Source organism: Dermacentor andersoni, chromosome 1, assembly GCF_023375885.2.
Source record: "Dermacentor andersoni chromosome 1, qqDerAnde1_hic_scaffold, whole genome shotgun sequence".
Classification (NCBI taxonomy): domain Eukaryota; kingdom Metazoa; phylum Arthropoda; class Arachnida; order Ixodida; family Ixodidae; genus Dermacentor; species Dermacentor andersoni.
Window position 1 is genome coordinate 358,910,421 of NC_092814.1, and position 22,631 is coordinate 358,933,051.

At 45.6% G+C, this 22,631-nt stretch overlaps 1 protein-coding gene across 1 annotated transcript in view; it reads right to left on the minus strand.

Annotated features, from left to right (window-relative positions):
* Positions 1 to 22,631, minus strand: part of cm (AP-3 complex subunit carmine) — a 90,855-nt gene continuing 68,224 nt past the window's right edge. The window contains exons 9-12 of the mRNA XM_050166921.3: positions 19,749 to 19,907; positions 10,032 to 10,082; positions 8,651 to 8,719; positions 1 to 1,614 (exon numbers count right to left, since the gene is read on the minus strand). Of these exons, the coding sequence (XP_050022878.1) occupies positions 1,549 to 1,614; positions 8,651 to 8,719; positions 10,032 to 10,082; positions 19,749 to 19,907 (345 nt within the window). The 3' untranslated portion in view covers positions 1 to 1,548. The remainder of the gene's footprint in view (positions 1,615 to 8,650; positions 8,720 to 10,031; positions 10,083 to 19,748; positions 19,908 to 22,631) is intronic.

Consider the following 22,631-nt stretch of genomic DNA (forward strand, 5'->3'; position numbering starts at 1 on the left):
CACATATTTAGTACACCTTTATTCGCATGCAGCTTGACTTTTATAAAAGTAACTGTGATCACCTAACAGCTGCTTGAAATGGGAGTCTTGTAGCCACTGAGTCTGTTCCCGAATCTCCCAAGACAGTCCGGTGAGATTAGGAAGCCAACAGGCTATCCACTGCCTTTCTTTTGCAAGCAATATCAAAATGCTGTCAAAAGATGCTAACAACATGTGTGCAACATATTTTCATCACAACAGCCATGTTACAGCATCATACCTGACACTTGTACAAATACCACAAAAAGGAGTCATCCTCAACTACCTTTTGGACATATGTCTCGAAATATGGTTTGAATATACACAATTACTAATTGGCACCACAGATGCAGCTGTGCAAAACCATGAATAGGCTGGGCGAAAAGTTTACGGGATGCAGAATCTAAGAAAATGCAGAAATTTCCTGACCCTGGGCATGCAGCCTAGATTTCAAATGTGTTGTGTACTCGTGTATGCAACCAACATAGTGTTCTGCTGTTTTAGGCCATTCATCATGGACTGCAAACTAAAACTGGGCCGACATTTGACTTTTTCGTGAAACCTGCATTACGTAAACTTCTGACCCTGCCTGTACATAAAAAGCATACAATTTTATGACTTAACAATTAGAGAAAAAGCACAAAAATATTATAAAAAATTATCTCAAGCATTCAATCAGAGAATCAACATTGTGGTGTTTTCACCTTTCTAGTATTTTACTTTTGCTTCTTAATTTCACTTACAAAAAATATTGATGGACACAGGGCTAATCATTAAAGCTTCTGAAGGGCTGCTGCACACAGAAGTATTACCCTGAGCAAATCTTACTCAATAGGCTCTACATAGCCAGTCTCCATGGTTTTTATGTCTGCACATATAAAAAAAAGAAGCATCTGTGCAAAAGGTTTCTTCCTCGAAACTATTTGTTCCCAGACAAAGTCTGCATTTGCACCAAGTGGACTAAACTATAAAAAACATTTTATGACTACCATACATTCAGGATGGCATCCACACTTTTCTCCATCTCAAAGTGTCCTTGGTATGAATTTAGCTTGCTGCCTACCTTTGGGAGTACAACGCACGTCTCAACGAGACTTTCTTAAAGGTAATGAAAGAAATGGGGCAGAGCTTTTATAATACTTTGAGGGCAAGAAGCTGGCTTGTTTTTGTAAGGCTAGATAACAGCTAATTAAATCAAACAAGGCAGCCTTGTCATAACCCCGTTCCACCACTGCAAATGCTTTTGCAAAAGAACTCTCTTTTTTCCACGGGATGCAAACTGCCATATTTTTCGTAGCCTCCATTTGGCTCTCTGGAATGCGCTAAGCAGACGAATGTCATCACTGCTGTCAACTCCACCCTTTCTTTTTCTCCAAGCCAACCAAGAACCGCACATAAGTGGGGAAATTGCACACTGAGCAGTTTTCTTGCGGGTTGTTCGGAAAGTTCAACTGAATGCGAAAGGTGCCCAGTCCTAGAAAATACACTTCCAGCGTATTTCACTTCGACCAAGGTTGGACTTGCACCTCTTCACGTCCTCACTTGAAACCTGCCAGCCTTGGTGACATACTTGACGCCCTTGAAAGGCTTGTACTTCTGCAGAAAAGCAATGAGAGAACACGTAAATCATTTAGTGTCATGCCAGCACCAGCTACAGACTCTTTTTCCACATTGAAATTAAATTCTGGGTTATTATGAGTCAAAGCCACAATCTGATTGTGAGGCACACCATAGTGGGGTACTCTGAAATAATACGGCTACCTGTGGTTCTTTATTGTGCACTCAATGCCCGGTACAAGAGCGATCTTGCATTTTGCCCCTATCAAAATGTAGTCTTCACGGCCAGGATTTGATCCAGCACCCTCATGCTTAGCAGCACCATGCCATAGCCACTAAGCTACCACAGCAAGTTCTTTTTCCCACATCAGCAATTAAACAGCACATAGGCAACTGAAATGGCACACGGTCAAACCAGGTTGTGCTGACTTTGAAGGAGATCAGAATAAAGGTTCAATATGTTTATAGAAAACTCAGCTGTAAGGACTCGCTAATCATACCTCAAGGGCCTGCCAAAAAAAAAGGAAAAAATCAGCAGAGACACTTAAGACTGCTTACGTGTTGGAATGCGAAAGCATTATAATCGCTTAGGTGAAATGTTTTGCATCTATGTTTTCGACATGCATTAAAGTTCTTTCTGCTGAAGCGGTGTGTGTGTTTGCGTATATGTTATCCACAGACCTGAAACATTCGGACCATTCTGCTGCAGAATGACAATTTTTTTTTTGTTCCCTTGCTTTGTTTTCTGAGGCGTGCTTCCGTGGGCATCCACGTTTCAGAGCTGCCGCTGAGCTAAATGCTTTGGAGAGCATCCCAGTAGACACAGCACCGATGAAATCCAAAGGCAGCGACGTGACGCGGGCAATGACGCATGCACTAGGCACACCTCATTTTATACACTCATGATTTGGCATCAAAAGTGCATTCCAGTAGACACAGTTTATTTATTTATTTATTTATTTACCCTCAGGGCCTTTCGGCATTAGAGAGGGGAGTTGATACAGCACTGATAAAATCCAAAGCACAAGTGACACGTGGAAGGCAGTGACGGAAGCAGTAACATGCTGTGTGCAATGACTCATGCACTAAGCACAACTCTAGTCAACCGTAACCGTGGAGCCACCGTGGCGTCGGGGAAGCATGCTCGTCTCGTGCCCCAGAGGCCCAGGTTCGATTCCCAGCCAGGCCAAAATGTACCAAATTTCCTTTTCAATTCCATTAATTGACTTTGTTTACAGAAACCTGCTTGACAAATTTCACATCAATCAAAGCATTTTTTACGTGTTTTTATGCACCATCGATCATTTTTGGTACCATCTTTCGGTCACGCCGCCAACGCTGGATTTTTGCGTAATGGGCATATAATGCTTTCACGTTAAAAAACATTAAATGATTGAATATCTAAGGAACACCCAGAGAGGAAAACCTATAATATGGCACTCAGGCCTCTCATTAGCAACAACCAAGTGTGTAGCCACATACCACTCACACCATCTGGCACTACAGACAAGGGGACAAAGATGTGCCACAAGGGCTTAGTGCTCGTTGTTGATCAGGGTTCGTCTTCATAAGGACACAAATAGCGGCTTTTGAGTGCAGTGGATTCGTAGCCAACCAGGCGTACTCGATACTTGATTCACTGCAAGACTATCAATTCGACTCCGGTTCCGTCAATTCAACTCCGCTTAATTTATTTTTTTGGTTACTTCAATCCCAACCAAAGGTCCCAGCTGGCGCCCATACCATATACGGGAACGAACATTCGTTATTTGGATCCTAAAGTTGGCATTCACCCAATAATTCGGACTCGACCAGTAAGCATGCACATGCCTGAACCCTATGGTGACTCCAAGAGAGCGACCACTTTAGTGGTAGCGTCTGTCTCGGCGAAGCTTAGGGAACAGCAAATGCATTGAACACATGACTGTCGTCAAAAACACCTACTTTCGGCCCACCATAGGCAGATTTCCAAGCAATAACATTCACTCAAGATCTCTAAATAATCCGATTCTAACGCACGTTACAAGAAACATTTTACAAGAAAATTAGATTGCAAGTTGCCTGTGCAGTGCAATTAGTTACGAAACCAGAACTGCCTTTGCGACATTCGTACACTTTACCATGTAACACGGCTGTATTGCAGTGAAGCTGACATTAAGAAACCCACCGCCATTCTAAAAAATCGGGTGCACATTAAATTTCAACTTTGTTTAGGAACGTTAATGCGATTTCTAAGTTAGTTTTCTACTTTTGACACATAGAAAGTGGGTGCACGTTTGATTCAAGGCCCATTAGACTCGGGCAAACACTGTCAAATGAATCAGCGGTGTTTTTTGGCATCTTTTTCTTCATCTAGTTTAATTCGACTCGCCGGATAATTGGATTAATTTCTTCATTACCGCGAGGGTTGAATTAAGGAAATGCGACTTTACATTAAAAATTAAAAAACTCAGTGCTAGGACAAGGGACGAAAAAAGCGCTCGTGCACGACACCAACACTTTCTCACAAGTGAAAGTTTTATTCTCATCTATCCAGAATATGCACATACAGAAGTAAACAGTAAACAAAAACAAAAGAAAATACAATGCAGCAAAAAAATCAAGTAAAATACCATGTGATACACTTTCAAGTGGCACATGCTGCCTATAGCGAGTTATCAAATGTAATGACATTCAGTATCATGTACGGTAGGCAATTCCTGGTTGGCGCATGCGCCCTCTGTGTTGCTTATTTTAAAAAAAAAGGGCTCTGTTCATATGCACTTTGGTCCCTGCTCTCACACAAAATTGAGCATCTGCTAAACTCTGGTGCGCAGCCGCATTTGTGGCAGTATAAAGCCACAGGCAAGTTAGAAGTTGCTTGTTAGCCGACAAGCGTGCCGCAAAACCAGTGGTTAGAAGAGGGCCTTGCCCAATATGTCACGCCAAGCAATTTGTACCATGTGCTGTTGGAGTCATTTACAAGGTACCATTGTTATGCAATAAGGTGTACATTGTACAGACAGGAAGCTGTGTTATAGGAGCATTGTGCGTCTTTAAAGGGAGCTTCTGTACTTCTGGACGTGCATATACAGTAAAAGCTTGTTCATTCGCAACTCGTTAATTCGAAGTAGCTGCCGCGGTCGGTCCAGCAATATATTGAAAGATATAGGTAACGCATCCAGCTAATTCACACTGAAATCTGCACCGCCACCGATAATTCGAACTCCACGCCATCGTGGATGGAGAGAGTACTAGTGCGTGGGAGCACATTGGCGCGCAAGCCACACAGCTCTGCTTTTTCCATCTGCGGCCCTTTCTTTAGGTCTGACTGGAGAGAGACGCATTTGTGCCTGGCCAGGTACAGCCAACACCTCTGTTGCAGGTCACTTCTCTCCCATGAGATTCCATACAAAAATCGAGGGCGATAAAATCGCCGTGCGCTGTATGCTGTATGTGGCAGCGAAAGCGTGCCAGGGTGAGCTGGCGGATGCGGCTCCATCTAGCGTGCGCAAGCGAGGAAGGCGGGGCGGATGCGCGCCCTCTCCTGTCGCATGCGAGGCACGGGCGTGAGGGAGGGGCAGGGAGGGACGTTCTTCTCCAGCGGCTGTTGCTTACGGCGCAGCCATGCATGCACCATATCTTGAAAGCGATCTGTGACGTGGCCAAACTGCGCGCCCGTGTGAGCCTCATCTTCAAAGTGATCTGCGTTGTTTGCAGAGTGCGCGTAGTGGCAGTAACTTCGTATGCGATGTGCTTTGTACGTTTCGTTCGTGTTGAAGCAAGAGCTGTACAAAGGTCAATTCGCTCGCTGCTACTGCAGCAATTCCTCACTCCAGCGTTTTTCGGCGAGATTCCGCAGTCATCGAGCGAGGTGCGTTCATGTTTACCTGTGCACGTGTGAAACTGTACTTGCTAATTTAGTTAGTAAACGAATGTTTACAAGTTTATATGGCCAATAAAACTACTATCTTTACTTCGTATAGCTATCTACTAATTTGCGATTGCAATCGATGGTTCGCTTTTTGGGCGAAACAGCAATATATTTTTTTCCGTGCCAGTCGGCGCAACGAACGCGCAGATGGAGCAAGAGCCATCTCGACACCGGGCATGTCAGACCGCATTAGCCGTGTCTGGTTACGTTGGTTGCACCAGTGGTTCGAAGTATAGACGTTGTTCACGCCAACGTGACGCAGCGTGTGTGTGCGTATGCTCATGCCATGTCGGACTATATACACGCCTTAGCCAAGCTATGTTTTCTGTGACTTTCATTAGTTCTAATTTTGTATAATTCGAAATTTCGTAGCATCCCTGCGGAATTCGAATAACGAGCTATTACTGTATCATGCATTTAGATGTGGATGTGCAATGAATACACTGAATGCAATGGAACTGTTATTTCACAGGACTGTACCAAGAAGGCGTTCAAGTACATTGGCAAGTTGCGCAGCATACTTTCTCAAGCAAGCTTTAAGTAAAAACAGTAGCTCACAATGAAGGGTTACCGCTTTTGTGCGACTCTAATGTGCACTTTCTTTCCAAGAAAATAGATCCGAATATTGCCTGCACGTTACAAAACCACATTTGCAATGTTGTGATACTCTGAATGGTACTCTGAATTTTACCGCATAATAAAAGTGCGGTAAAAGACACTAAGTAACACGCACATTCCTACCGTAAGTACTGGAAGAGAGTCTGAAGTAACTAGCTTGCAGTGAACGAAAGAAAAGCAGAAGTGGTCACCAGTGGTAATCAATGCAGGCAAAATTGCATCATCGTGCATATAAACATTGTTATGCACATGATGTTGAGCGAAGTGCGGCCAAACCAGAAGTGTCCACCCATGTGACATCGTTCGTACATCATTACACTCATTCAGTGCCTATTTTCACGAGTCCCACTGCTCCCTTTGTCCACTCTAAACTGTCGCATCGTGGCAGTATTGCTGGCAGTTTTGGCAGCCATAATTGTTCTGAGCTTGCTGCCTCTAGCTTGGATCTGGAGGCAGTTCAACTCAGAAATGGGAAACGGGACATTATTCGGCATGGTTGCTGGCACGATATGCGGTATGCGGACCTCAATACATGTTTTCAATAAGTGTTTTAACACAGCTACTGTGGCACAAGGCATTCGTGGTTTCAGTTTTGCAATTCGACTGCAGCACCTGATGATGACTATAGGTGCCTGATGGCTATAGGTGCCTGATGCGTCGCAACAGATTTCAGAATCGAAGCCGTGACTAGGCGCACCGGATAACATAGAAAGTTTGGGTGCCCAAATATACCGTAGTTATTAAATCTAGGCTGATAGTTGTTTTCCAAATAATCATGTACAGAACTCTAAGATCGGCTTAGATTCGAGGATTTTAAAAAATGCGCCTGTTTGTAACTGAAAATGATAAATATGGTCCCATAGCTAGCGCCATCTAGAAAAGTCAGTATCGCAGCTGCTACTAGTCGGGCCAGTAGCCGACTGACGTACACGAGCGATGTCGTCGCTTTGACGTGTGTCGTATCGGAGCTGGTTCAACGGTATGGGTGTGCGGAGTGGCGTTATCGTAATGGCACACTATAGCGCTGCTTTCAAATAAAAAGTTGCGCTAGCCGCAGAAGCATAGTAAGCCAGGCGGGACTTCAGCATCGATGAGAAAAACATCCGTCGTTGGAAGGGGCAACAGGAGACACTTTTGCGTGTGCCGAAACAAGGAGCTGACAGCGATAAGGAAGATAAGCGCGCAATAACAGAGAGGAGCTGTTCACCGAGATTGCGCCGCATTTCGACGCATGCGAAGCTGCACTGTCTGCGCATGCATGGGCACGTGGACGCGAGCTTGCACGCGTCCGCAAGCGTACGTGTGGTCTGGGCTACAGGGACGAGGCTAACAGTGGTGACGACGTAGAGTGAGCTCGGCATGTTCATATTAAATGTTCATATTAAATAAATGCTGTTATCATTTTGTGACCGCTGTCCTCACATTTTTTGTTTGGCCTACATTCGAGGTAAGTTTTTAAAATTTTATCTGGCTTTGAACATTCAGGGGTCAGCTTAGAATCGGGGCCGGCCTAGATTCAAGTAAATTTGGTAATTAGACATAGCAATTATGCACAGGACACTTATAAAGAAACCTCGCAATATATGCAAGTTTCGCAGTAATTCAATCAATTCCACCAGTCCTATTAAGGTTGAATTAACGGAAGTGTGTTGTACAATTGTCCTGGTTCAGGCTATGCTCAACAAATACAGACAATAGCTAAAACTAACATACAGCTAAAGCCAGAATGTCTACTACATTGGCATTTTCAAATTCCTGGTATTTCCAGGTTTTCCCCGGCTGCTTTTATGCAAATCTCCTGGCAGCTTATGGCACTGGTGGGTTAGGTGCGGTGCAAGAAATGGTGGTTTACAGGTTGCTAAGTTTCTGCCAGCCAATAATTTTAAACTATTATCAGCAGGACATCTGTCAGCTGGAACGCACAATCAGATTCAACTGAATCATGTGTTTCAGGCATGCTTCAACTACCCGGCCAGGCTCACACCCACAAAACCAGCAATAGACACCATAGTTTTCAGATTGCAGATGTTTAATTAAAACCATTGCTGCCTTCTGATTAGCAGTCAACCACATAAGTTTACGTACCCCGGGATCTCTGAAAACATTCCATTTCTGAGCAGCCTGTAACAGTAGTCAGTAAAACCGAACATCACAATGTTGCTCACATTGACTGGTAGAGGCTGTAAATGCAAATACTAGGCTGCATTGTGAGGCTGCGCAGATATTCAGCTTTTTCTCAGACCTCGTGTTCCACAAAATTTTGTGGTTGACTGTACCACTATGCTTGCCATAACATAGCTCCTGTCGGTACCAATTTTCCTGGTTCAATGCAAATGAGGTGAAGATTCCGTTGTTTGTTTCTTTTTTCTTGAATTTTTCAGAACTTAGAAATTCCAAGAAAATTCCAGGTTTTACATGTTTTTCCTGATGGTAGACATCGTGAAACCTTCTATCTCTGCGGAGGGCTGAAAATGCATGGTCATATGTCAAAGTAATAACAACATTAAAAAAGAAATGACAAAAATTTCATGCAGGTGACCTCACCTCTCCATACATGTCCAGCCGATTGACCTTGAGGCCAGACACTGCCAGGGGGTTGATAGTGAAACGCACCTGCAACAAAATGCAAAAAAAAAAATGAAGAGAACAGCCCATTTGCAGCTTTCCTTGGGCCACTTACCTTAGAGCAAATATATGAAATACATACAGCTAGCTACATCTCACCTTGACCAAGGTATCAGCTTAGAAAATAAAGCTCACACACTGCATTCCACCTCAGTTCAATACAACAGAAACCCACTGATACATCCCTCGTTCATACGTTTTCCCAAGTTTGCTTATTACCCTGCTTTAGAGGTAATCTGCCGTGCATGCAAAGAGTGGGTGTGCCGAGATGGCATGGCACCATGTAAGCTGTCTTACCGCGCATTTAGTATTGAAGGTTGCATAATATCGAGTTTCGGTGACCCGTTGGAGCATGGGGCAGACAAAGCGTTTGCTCCGAACTGCCGGCACTTTTCCCGATAGTGTCGTCGCAGTGCGGACGACAATATCAGCCGCGGGAGCAGAGTGAACATGAAAGCGTGGCTGGCTTTGCTTAATTTCTACTGCCGAGAAGATATTGTCGACATACGCGGCATGAAACTGTATCATTCATCGCCGACTCCCAAATTTATCAAAATGAATTGTTTTCGCATTGAAATTTGCTTTTTTCGATTGCCCCATAATTGGCAAAATTCTGCGGCTCCCTTGCGTGTAAGAAAAATCTATCGGCGGCTGTACTTATTTGCATAAAAGGTAGAATTTCAATAGTATTAAATTTCGGTATAACAAAGCGAATAGCCGCTTTTACCGACTTCATTATATCAAGGTTTAACTGTACTTCGAAGTTTAGCCAGGCCGCTGCGCAGCTACGCATGTCATGATCCTTTGTCTCAGCACCCAAGTCAGGGTGCTGCCCAACTTCAATCAAAGCTCTGAGCTGCAATACCCAAGTCATGACACTGTCACATGCAAACACAGAAAATTTACAATTGCTCTCTTCCAATGGCACTTGCTGCGTGAAAATGAACAACAACAAAAAATTCATGAAGCACAAGTATTATGTGTCAACCATGCAAAAGAACAACCACCACATTAAGCTATCAGCACTGCACTTGTAGCAGTTACGAGAATACCAAAACATTATGCTCGACAGTGATTATATACATGCTGCTCGGTATTGCTAGCGCGCAGCCCTTGGCTTCTGTGTTCTATATGCCATGACTAATTGATTGACTGATTGATCATTAAATTGACTAAATAGCACATAGAATTCAATCTATTCATCGAATTAGTTTACCCGCAGCCTTACTTAATTTGCCATAAGATCGAGAGCACATGCAGCTCCCTGATGTGCAGCCACAAATCAGCTGTTTGGTCTCACCGTAATCGTCGGGTTCGCATCAGGAGGTGGAGCACCAGCCTGCAGGGCCATCTGGGCACACAGGAAAGCAGACAACAATGTTAAATACGCACTAATATGCAAGGCAGAAGAGTAAGCTACTGCAAAAACTGTACATTGCCATGCATTTAAGATGCGGATGTTTTCAGACAGAACAAAGGCACCAAGAATAGCACACTCTACTTCACTTCATACATAGCAGGCCAATGCTGAGGAAGCTACGCAATCACAGGAGGCTCACTCCCCGCATTTCCCAGAGCAGTCGCTTTTTTATCTGCAACGCTTTCTATGGAATAGTAAGTACTTCATATGTTACAACTACAGTTTGTGGCCACAATTTTACCTCAGATGACATATTATTTGTGTACCTTTGTGCTTCCAGTATGTGGCGTACTATGTTTTGGGCACAAGAGCAAGTGATGCAATGTGGCTGCTGGTCACAGACGCATGTCACTCCACTTGTTCGGTGGTAAACAAGTTCAGGTCTCCAAAGCCTTTCATGTAATAAATATCCTCTGAAGACCACTTGTACAATATATTGCACACTGCCTTCCAATTATTTTTCAAGATTCACTCTGAAGCACTGCTCAAAATATTCATTCTGGACATGAAGTCTGGAATGTGGAACTGTATGGAAGTGGTTTGGTTTACTCACATTCTTGTCATCCCCTTTCAAGAAATTTGACACTCAAATTATCTAGATCTCTGTGTTGTCACAGATGGTGGAAAGCAACCTTGAAGTGTGTTTCGAATTCTTTGAGATTGTGTGAAAATCGAGGATGCAGCTGCAATATGGCTATGTACTACATCTAGTTCCATCTTTGTCTCTGTGTTTAGGCAATGAAATGCAGTTTTTAACAGAGCAAACATGAGGAGATGGTCATGTCTTCCACGTACATGGAGATGCACCATTTGGCATCTAACCACAGTAGTATTCAAATTTTCAAAAATGCCTTTTATGTTGTAATATACCAGTGAACAATAAAAACCAGCTTGAAAAGTGATTACCGTATTTACTTGCATAATGATCGCACTTTTCTGTAAAAAAAATTGACGCAAATTCAGGGGTGCGATAATTACGCGGGTTAAATTTCCCGCGAAAAGAAACATTTTCTTTTTTCATCCCGCATTTGCTGCGGGATGACAACGGGTGAACAAGCAGGTGGCTGCTGCTGTCAGTGCGGGACGCCAAAACAAAAATGGCGGCCGGCGGAGCAAGCCGAACGCGATTATTTTTCTTCTAATGAGTACATTACGCGCATTGAAACAGTTTCTTCCGTATCAGTAATGAATAATATCGTTAATATCGGCAAGTTTGCGACAGCAACGTAGCCATGTCCACTTTGAGGGGACAGAAACGGAGACGGGCGCGCTTAGCTGCCAGTGACATAGAAACACATGGCGGGCATGCTGCTGAAACTGCGGCATTTGTCTTCACTGCTATCCTAATACGGCACGTTTCCACTAAGGGTGGGTCAATGTCTTAGCTGCGCTACAAGCGTCGGCATATGGATAGGGTACACTTCTAACGTGGCCACTATCGTTGCAGCTCGCGATTTGTTGCGTGCCCACAAGTACAGACGAGAAGAATCGAAAGGCGCCTTTTATGTTGTTGTTATTGACCAAAACCATTATGAAGCCTACCAATAATAAAGCCGAGGCAAGTTTGGTTGTAACTTTTTTTTTTCATGGAAGTGCGGAAAGTGATGAAAGGAATAAATGGGGCATCTGCTTAGGAATGTTGGGTGTGTGCAGACCGCTTGGTATGTCTTCAAGAGTCATTCGCGTAGCATTCGACAGATGGTAAGCGCGATCATCATTAGCTAGACTTGGCACACGACAGATCGCTGTGACAAGTTCAGGGTGCGATCATTACACGGGAAAGAAAAAAATCGAATTTTGACGACAAAATTCAGGGGTGCGACCATTACGCGAGTGCGATCATTATGCGAGTAAATACGGTATGTCCCAAAGCTGTACTCAGGTCTCAAAAGGATATGTGACAAACCAGTTTTGGTTTCAAATGCGAGCAGTGAGAGAAGTCTCTCTAGTTCTCGTAGAGTTGTCTGCTATGTATGAAACACAGTAGTAATATATATTGAAACTTGGAATTTTGAACACCCCAAAGTTGTTTTGGTCGCCTAGGTAATGTGTGCCACTGCCTGGTTCCTTTATACTCCCTTGCTCGTGCTGCGACTTGACATGAGAGTCCTTCGTGGCACTGCTCAAAATTCTCTCACATAGGTACCCAGCAGCAAGCTCTGAATGTGTTGTTTAGAGCCTGTTTGCACTAATGCACATCCTAAGGTTCAACCGCGTCCCCTCAATCAGTGACAGCCTATATTCGAGAACAAAGGGAATGCTTACATTCGCACAATACACATTTCTTTCATTAAAGGGGAAGGGGCATTTCCCACACACTTCTAAATGATGCCCCATCCTTCAAGTAGTCATGGGTGAGGTCACAAAAAAACAAGAAAACGACATTTACCTGCCAACGAACCAGGTCAGAAGCTGAAACAACAGGTTCTTTGGGCCTCAGAGGAGTTTTTTCTTGCATACAAGATGCTATACAGTGCAGTCCCTGGTTAAAGGGAACACAGTTGCGTCGCCTGGGGCCATTCCAAATGCAGTTATGTACTGGTGTTGGCAGTTTCGATGCACTGCGCAGGCATGCAGGGGCTGTGCCCACCTCCTGACTCATCCCAGAAGAAAATTTGCAAGTGCCACGTGTGTGCATATTCAAACAGTGGTCTGCAGTGCATGCACCCTTCGCTGTCTAATAGTGTTCCGTGCCACTGCAATCCTTTTTCTGCTTGTGGGAGCATGGCGGAAGGGAGGATTCCTTGCCACATTTTGAAAAAAAAAAAAAAAAAAAAAGAGCCACCGGGGGTTTCCACCAGGACACAACTTTCTGCAATTACTGTATTTACTCTATTCTAACGTGCCCTTGATTGTAACGTACACCCGTTTTCCGTGATCAAAACATTTAAAAAAATTAAAACCTCGATTGTAACACGCACCCGTTTCCCATGACCAAAAAAAAAAATAGAGCACAATACCGCGCACCTCGTGCTTTCATACAGAAATACTATTTTCTCTCATTTGGAAAAAACAGATTTATTCCCAACACACTAAAGTTGCGATGAATAAAAACAAATGGAAGCGGCGTACCTTGCCGCCAAGATTTTCACTTCACCGGTACGAGTTGCGTGGGGCAATAGATATCACTCATCGTCACTATCAGACAACTCCTTATCGCTATTGTGGGGTTGCGCGACTCTCACGCGTCCCCTGACATGTTGTTTTCCCGCATAGCTCCCGTCTCCTGTAATCCGGCTTCGCCGCGTGGCCTGATGCCCGCAGCAGTCGGTCTGGTTGAAGCGCAGTACGAGAGATGGTGCGAGTGTTGCACTGCTAACGCCACCTAACGGCAGGGTTACTTGGAGCCGCAGAAAGGAGAAGGCGCTTCCTCTTTGGTTTGGGCTCGGAAAGCGGTGCAGACGTTCCGCGCGTGCGTCGATTCCATGCTTCTGCGAGACCGTCTCGTGAGGCCTCGTTCGAACGCGCCATCGTTCGCGTGATCGTACGTGCAAACAACCAGGCGTTGGTGTCCAGCATGGGGCGAACATATTCGCTCGTTATCCGGTCTCGATGAGTCGGACTTCATAGATATCTGGCGCACCCATCGGCATGTTTTGTGGATAGCAACTCGGCTAGCAGGCACTGATCTATGAAAGGTGCAATAAATGCCCTTGTGATTGTTTGCCCTACTGTGTTGTCATTCCTTTGTCCCAAGAGCATGGGTGAGAATCCCACACTATCAACAGACCAAAGCATTTCATCCCCGGTGCCATCCATGGCATTCGAAATCCCACACTTTTTAAAGGCCTTGTTGACCATGGCAGATGGGATCGTGCACCATGCATCTTTCGCCCATCCAGCAAAGTCCTGCAGCGAGGCACGCTTCATTTTATTGGCGGGTGTGAATTCGTGACAGCCACAGACAAGCCATTCGGTGTAGAGTGCCCGAATTCTATCTTTCACTGGCTTGCTCAAACAAACATCGAGCAGCTGGAGCTGCAATGTCATGCCGCCGGGTATCGCGACAAGGTCAGTGTTGCAAGCAGCCATACTGTCCTTGATGCGCTGGTCAAGGTGGCACCTGAATGCATCGAGTACAAGCATCCCACGCAGACCCAAACTGCCGCCGGGTCTCTTCCACCAAACGTTATCAATATAGTCAGCGACCAATTCCGTGGTCATCCAACCTTTTTTCATTTGCGTGCACAATCACACCACTCGGAAACACGATTCCTTTCGGAAGCGTCTTCCATCTGAAGATAAGGTACGGGGGCAGCTTGTGCCCATCCGCAGTGCAACAAAGCATTGTGGTGACTAGTTTTTTCGTGGCCAGAAGACAAAACACTCACTTGTTTTTCACCCCTTTCTTTTCAACGGCTGTGGTGGCAGGCATGTCAAAGTAGAGCGGCGTCTGATTGGCATTTCCAATCTGTCCGAAGTGGCAGTCGTTTCTATGGCGCAACTTCAAAACGTACCGCTGAAAACTGCAATTTCTCTTCATATTCTTCGGGCAATTTTTCACATATCCTTGTCCACCTTCGATGAGAAAAGCCTTTTCTTTTCATAAAATTTGATAGCCAGCACCTGCTCGCTTTCAAGTCACTCCGCATTAGCCCTGCCTGTAGGGCTCACTGCATCATTCGTACTTTGAGCAGATCGGTCGTCACAGGCTGCTGCGCCACTCGCTGCTCTTGCACATATTCTATGAGCAGCTCTTCTACTTCAGCGAAGCAACCTTGCTTCGGTCTACTGAAACCCTTCCTTGTTGCTTTGCCGATGAAAATATTCTCCTTTTGTTTGCGCCAGTCCCGCACGCAAGTTTCGGGAACTCCGAACACCCGTGATGCGGCCCGATTTCCGCCACTTCTCCGCGCACATAACTTTCCTTTTAAATGTGACATCATGGTGGACTCGGCGTGTTTTCGCAGTCGGCGCTTCCATGCCGATTGAATAAACGGAGAAAACGGGAAGACAGGCGGTAGACTAGGCAGCGCCTGGTTACACGTACAACATGGAGGTATGCACATGGAGGAAGCTAAGGCAGCTAGGCTAGAAGTGCGTACGAGGCGGCCATTTTTTGAATGCCGATGGCGATATGGTAACGCGGATCTAGGGTTGTACTCGATTCTAACGTGCATGCAATTTTTGGGCCCGTTTTATCGGAAAAAAAGTGCGCATTAGATTCGAGAAAATACGGTACTCAAACCAACTCTTACAACAAATATTGGTACACTCAAGCCACATAAGCCGCCTAGAAAGGCAACAAACTCTGGCATCTGAATCAATCAGATGATGTCATAAGCAGACTTGTGCGTAACGAATTACATGTAATAAATTAGATTTCAGGTAATATTGTAATTGATTGATTACTTTGTTTGCTCAGTAATGGTCACAGTAATCAACTAAGTTTTTTCAGTAACCATTTACATGCAACTTTATTGACGAGTCAAGCTGTAACAGGTAACGCAGTTTTCAGCAGTTGAATTTGGCAGGAATTACAATAGAATGCTTGCGGCTGTGGCACGCAGCAGCCTCGTGGATGTGCATGTTCAGACAGGCAAACCCATGTGCCAGTTTTTTTAAAGTGCGCAGCTTTATTTGCCTTTTTCGCGTGTTTTTGTGGTTAGTGGTCGGACTTTCACAGCCGATACAAAGGGCATGTTCGTCGTTCCATGCCAACTGTTGCAGCTCTTTGAGAAGCATGTGCTATTGTGTGAGAGCTTTAGGGTGTCCGAAGGTTTGAGAGGGAAAAAAAAGGTTGCATAGACGAAAGAGGTGCTATTTTCTGCTTCCCTGTAGAGCATGGCATGTTGTAGAGGAGTGCTTGGAAAGGGCAGCCCTCCTTCTGCCACCCTCTCCCCTGTGGCGGCTGCTGCAGAGTGCAGAGGAGGGTGGCAGTCACCTTCTATGCCAGCACTCACACCGCAGGAGACAACACAAATATTGTTGACTAAGGTTACCCCGTACCTCCACCAAAGTGTGACGCAGGCGAGATGTAGGCAAAGGATATATTTACAAAATATTTACAAAGAAAGCTAGGGCAAGAGAAGATGTCTGATCCAGCCAATGTGCAAGTGACCTCATCATCGCTTCATTGCTCTGCCAAGCCTCGCATTCATCTATGTATCAATCACTATGATGCACGTGTCTTCACTCTAACAAATAGTATATGCCTTCAAGTGTATAATGCCTTTAATAAAGTGAGTAGCTTTCTAGAAGCATTTGGCTATTCGCTTACACTTGCAATTATCAATGGTCCTCTGCACAATTTTTTTTTCCCTCACATTAAAGGCAGGTCGCACAGACTATACATTGTCAGTGACACATTTTTCATCTCGCAGTGGTTCCACCTTTCTATGCGGCACAGGTGCCACCATGTCAGCACCCTCATGTTCAATGAGTTTAGACTTCTTTCTTTTTTTCTTGTCACTGGATAATTCCCAACCTCTCTCTGTTCACTAATATCACCATCCAGTGCTAGTACAGTTAAACCTGGATGTAACGAACCTATATGTAACGAATTCCTGGATTTAACGAAGTTTTTGAATTCCCCAACGCTGCCCCCATTGAAGCCCATGTATTTTCGACCTTGATGTAACGAACGCGTTGCGGCGGTTAGCCTTGATGTAACGAACTCCCAAAGCTGATCAGTCATTACTTTTAGCACTTTTAAGGAAAATTCGGCCGAAGAAATGCTCTAGATTATTGAATATTAATGCTGTAAGGAGCCAGCAGCTACGCGCACGCCAGGGATTGCCGCGACCGAGCAAAGTTAGCGATGATGATGATGATGGCGGCAACTAGCGCCGCTCCGTGCCTAACGTAGCAGTCTTTTCAGGCTTTGCTTGTCTAGCGTGGCACCAGGTGGCATTGGTATCGGCAGCTGATTTTTCTTGCAGAATTATTTTGTTTCGTATGGATTTGAGGACAAGCATTCTTATTTTGTGATTTTCATTTGTTTCAACGGCTTATACACACTTATGTGTAAGAATTCACTTGAAAAGCAACGCTGATAGCCGGTTCTTTCATTGCCAAGGCGCCGGAAGGGAGAGGGGGAGGGACGATGACGAACGATATCCGTCACTTTTTTTTCTTTCTCTATGGGTGCGTTGCATTCGCCATCTTGAGTGTTGTCCTGCGTTCTGCACGTGTGCGTGTGTCAACTGTGCTCTGGTACTGGTTTGTCCGACTTGTTTTGGAGGTGCTAGGCCTGCCTGTCGGCGTGTAGTCGTGCGTCTCCGCTTCTAACTGCGTCGTCGGTTGGTCGTGATGAGTTCTACTGCCAGAAAACGAAAAGTTCTGTCTTTTGAAGACAAACTCGCAATTTTAAATGCAGTCTCCGCGGGCGAGAAGAAGAAGGACGTTGCTACCCGTTTCAGCATTCCAGCGAGCACACTATCAACGATTTTGAGTGCGGAACACAGCATCAGAAACGCAGTGGAGTCGGGAACAAGCTCGAAGAAAAAAAGACTGAAGCTGTCCACATACACTGATGTGGACAAGGCAGTGTTCACGTGGTTTTTGGACACGCGAGCCAGAAATGTACCCATAAGCGGCGCGATCTTGCAACAGAAGGCAAAGGATTTTGCGTGTATCTTGGGTCATGACGATTTCAAGGCAAGCAACGGGTGGCTGCAGGGATTTAAGAGCCGGCACGGTGTCGTCGGAAGAGTAATCAGCGGCGAATCTGCCTCCGCAGACAGCGATGCTGCTGCTTCGTGGGTGGCTGACAAGCTGCCTGGAATCCTGAGTCGCTTCGAGGCGGCTGATGTCTACAATGCCGACGAGACAGCTCTATTTTATCAAATGCTTCCGGGCCGCACGCTAGCGTTAAAAGGCGATGACTGCCGCGGTGGAAAGCAGAGCAAGCTCCGCATAACGATTCTGCTGTGTGCCAACCTCGACGGCACAGACAAGCGAGTCCCGCTAGTTGTCGGCAAAAGTGCCCGTCCCAGGTGTTTTAAGGGAACGAAGCGTATGCCCGTGAAGTATGTGGCGAATTCCAAAGCGTGGATGACTCGGCCAATATTTTCTGAGTGGTTAAAGGAATTTAACCAGGACGTCAAGCGGCAAGGCCGTCAAGTTTGCCTACTGCTGGACAATTGCTCGGCGCACCACGTCGAGGGCCTGCAGCTGTCGAACATCGAACTGCATTACTTCCCGGCCAACTGCACGTCCCTAATACAACCCCTGGACAAAGGGGTCATTAACAGTTTTAAATGCTGTTACCGGCGCCGACTAATCCTGAAAATACTTCTCGACATCCGTCTGGAACGGGAGATGAAGATCGACATTTATCAAGCAGTCGAGATGCTTGCTGCCTCCTGGCAAGAGGTCAGGGCAGAAGTTATCGCGAATTGCTTTTTAAAGGCCGGAATAGCCAAAAACGCACGGGCTGGTGCCGACGAGGAGGAGGAAGACCTTTCTACTCCGTCCAATGTGGCCGAAGCGTGGAACGAGCTATGTACTAACGGTGGCGTACCCGACGACGTTGAACTGACTGACTTTTTGTTTGCCGACAACGCCGCCGTGACTACAGAAGAAATGTCTGATGCAGCAGTAGCTGAAAGCGTGCAAAATCCGGATGGCGGTGATGATGGTGCTTGTGAGGCAGATCCGTGTGACGTGCCTACTGCAAAGGAGGTGATGAACGCAATGGACGTTATGCGCCGTTTCGTCGGCTCGCTCGACGATGAAGGAGCTCTACACGATTTAGCCTCTTTGGAGCGGCATGTTGTGCCTACACTCGTGCCGAAGAAGCAAGCGGAAATTACGCAGTTTTTTAGTGTAAAATAAATGATTGAAGGGTGAGTTCACCTTCACGGATATATTGAGCTATTTGGTTTCGTTTCTGCATCATTCGTACGAGCCTTCACGCGAAACCTGCATGTAACGAAAACCTGCATGTAACGAAAAATTGCGAGCTTTTGTCAACTTCGTTATATCCAGGTTTAACTGTATGTTACAACACCACCCTTCCCTCCTGTGCACACGAAGAATGAGTTTTCAGTGTCGCTGCTGATGTGCTGGTGTCGCTGATGAAGATAATGAACAAAAATTTTGAAAAGCAATTGTTAATGAAGATAATGTGTGAAGGGCTGCAGCAGATGCACAGGAAGAGCCAGACCAGCCTGTTCTAATCACTGTATATTAGCGCATTGTTAATAAAAGCTGGAATGAAAGTACTAGCACAAAAGTCGCCGATTACTTTCTAGTAATTGCTTAATTACTATTGTGGGGCAGTAATGTGAGGCAGCAATTGGTCCCTTTAATCAATTTCATTTTTGAATGAAGTAATTGTAACTGTAATCGGTTACTTCTTTTTCTGTAATGTGTGCAAGTCTGATCACAAGTGATCACATCATTGGGGCCTATTCCCATCCTTGTGCCAGACAGTGCCAACAGCACACTAGAACAATGATACCTCCTTGTGGCAATCCTGGAGGTTGCTGGCATTCTGCCCCATATCTGCTTCCTGCTCTGCAAGTGCTTCCATGATTTCACCAGCCACATAATGTACTTGGCAATGTGGACAGTTGCCCAATAAAAACTTCTTGCTCCAGCATATCCTCACTCTGCGATTGAAATTGACTCAAATGAATCAAAGGGACTCACTGATCCACGGAGGTTGGGCAGCCGTCCTGGCTCGATGCGCCCCACTTCCCAGATGAGGTTCTTGGAGACTGGGTCGAAGCTGTACTTGCCCTGGCTTGCTGTCAGGGTCACATTCAGCACCGTCTTGCACAGAGGCACATCCAGGACCACTTCATCGACCTGGAATCATTGCACATAAAGAATGAAGTCTCATAAAGCAACAGGAACAAACGCCTACCACTTCTTCACCACACTGTGCCATTAAGTTAGCACGACACGCTTACCCAAGCCAGAAGCTAGCAAGGTTAAAAAGATGAAAACTGAAAACATTTACTTGTCATGGTAAATGACAGCAAAAGAGCATGCTTTAGCTGCTCTAAAGACAGTTCCCAAGCCATTTAAAGGGCCCCTGAAACGGTTCGGACAAATTTTGTGGATGCGTAGGGTACAGCTTAAGTAGAACATTCGCACCACAATTTAAATGAAGCGTTACATATTAATAGAGCTACAAGCTATTACAAGTTACCCTCCTCCCTAGCCATGCTTTTCCTCCTCAACTCGTTCGCCGAGCGATTGGGGCTAAGCTCCGCCTTCACTGGTTCTGCATCACGATGCGACGTCACATCGTCCACTTCCGGTTCTTTTGGAGCCTGCCCCTGCCCGCGCGAAACCTCTCCGCTAGCCGCTTGGCTGTCGACCCCAAGTGAGAGCTATCGAAGCAGCATGCGTTGCGTGCATTCTGTCGTAGCGCCGACCGTGTCTGGCATTCCGGTAACCACAGGCAAGCTGGGTGTTTCGGCAGATGGCTGTAGGCATAAACTCAAGCTGATGAAGGAACTTTAGCGTAGACGTACGTGAGCGGCCTGATCGGTCTGCATGGTCCAGCCACTTGTTGGCGCAGAGCTTAACCACCCAAACAAAGAGCTAATATTGCTCTAACCAAGTGGAAAACATTTTAAACATCTACAAAAACAACGTGTTGATGATTACACTCCTGCGAAAAATTTACCCCACCAGCAAAGAAGAATACGTTTTGTTACTGCTACTGTGTGTGGTTGAGCTCTATGCCACCAGGTGGCTGCACCGTGCAGACCATTCACATTTGCGCTTCTGCTCACCCGACAGTCAAGCAGCCAGGCCCTGTCCCCTTGCGCTTGCGTTTGCCCTAATACCGGACTCGCGAAACGCTATTGCGTTGGTAATCTTCCGGTGTAAAGTGACGGCCGCAATCGCGCAAATCCTGGCACCAATCGGATAGTGGCAGTCCAATGCGCTGCAGCCAGTCCGCTTGTCTGCTGCCGTGCAGAGGGGCACGATGTCCCAGCTTGACATATTGCCAGTCACTACATTTGCAGCCCACAACGCGACAAAGTCGAATCATAGTGCTCGCAAAAAGACTAAGACCAACTCTGACCGCGGAGCTCTCGTCAAAATGGAGTACGTTGTAACACAAGCAGACGACACTTGCTGTGTGCCGGAAGTGCTTAAGTGTACTGAAAAATTGTTCTTGTGCATTCTCTTTATGTTGCTTTCTTTTTATAAAAAGAAGTTAACTAACATTCCAACTATTACGAACATCATTTTTTTACCATAAAGTTCGCAAAATTATCGATCACGCGCCCTGGTCAGCCAATCGGATAGCTCGCCCCACTGACGTCATACGGGTGATTTCCGTCATATGGGTAGGGGCGGCTTAAAATTCCGCCGAGCAGTGTGCTGCAATCGGCAGCGATGTGCATTTTTAAAACCCTATAATAAATTACATGCTTTACGTGGAGCACTTAGATGTGCCAATTAATGATCAGAAGGACCTACTCTAACGACTCAGCACATTTGTAGAAAATCGTCAAAATCGTTTCAGGGTCCCTTTAAGGTTCAACTTAACATAAGCACCACTTTATAACACTACATCCTGCACTTGACAGAGGCACACAAAAGGATGGAGATGAAGTGATCAACAGTGGTCGAACAAGGGAGGTCTCAGGTGCCAGTTAATGCCGTGAGCACAAGTCCCCTTGTCGGACGTGACACAGCAACAACCACAGCTCAGCACTCCTTGGCCACGTGCACACTGTCCGGCCAGCAAACGATGTGCACAGAAACAAAAACACAAGGGCATCCTCGTCAAGTACTGGATGACCCTCACCACGTGCTGCCGCCTACACTTCCAAATGCGACTCCAAAAGGCAAGTGTTTACTCCAAAGAGCAGAAACACACTACCACTTCGTCACCACTGCCATTCAGCACCATGTTCTTGGAAGTGATGATACCCAAAGATGTGCTTTCTACCCAGCTACCCCGCAAGCCCAACACCTCCTCCTGTCATGCCAAAGCATTTGACCCTGCTCCCTATCCTGACCCACTGCGAGACAAGTGACCCACCCTACCAAGCATCCAACAGCAACAATTGTGGACTACGGTACCCTAAAATTAGCAGTCCGTTAGGTGCTGACAGTTTCCACCAACCTTATCCTACCTTATCTGCACTTTTTATACTCCAAAGAAAGTTTCACACCTTCTCACGTACACTTCTCATAACTGTAGTTCCTGAAGAAAACCAGCTGCACTGTATCATTGGCATCTAAACGAGTGGTCTTTCTTGCTCAAGGGAGAACATGACTTCGAAATACTATCTCAACAAAAAATTTCAACAAAATTTTATATTGCCATTCACTTTTTCTGTGTGCCAACTTCTACAGTCTTGTTCAGTTTTTTTTCTCCAATTTCAAGTATAGTAGAATCTTGTTAAACAGAACCTCAAGGGACTGCATAAATATGTTGATTAACAGGAGTTCCGCTTACTGAGAAAGACGTGCGGAGGTGCAGCACTGCATGTCATACACCCTTTTAACATTGTTAGATATGTTAAGCGTAAGGAAGTGAACATAATAGCTAATTTGTCT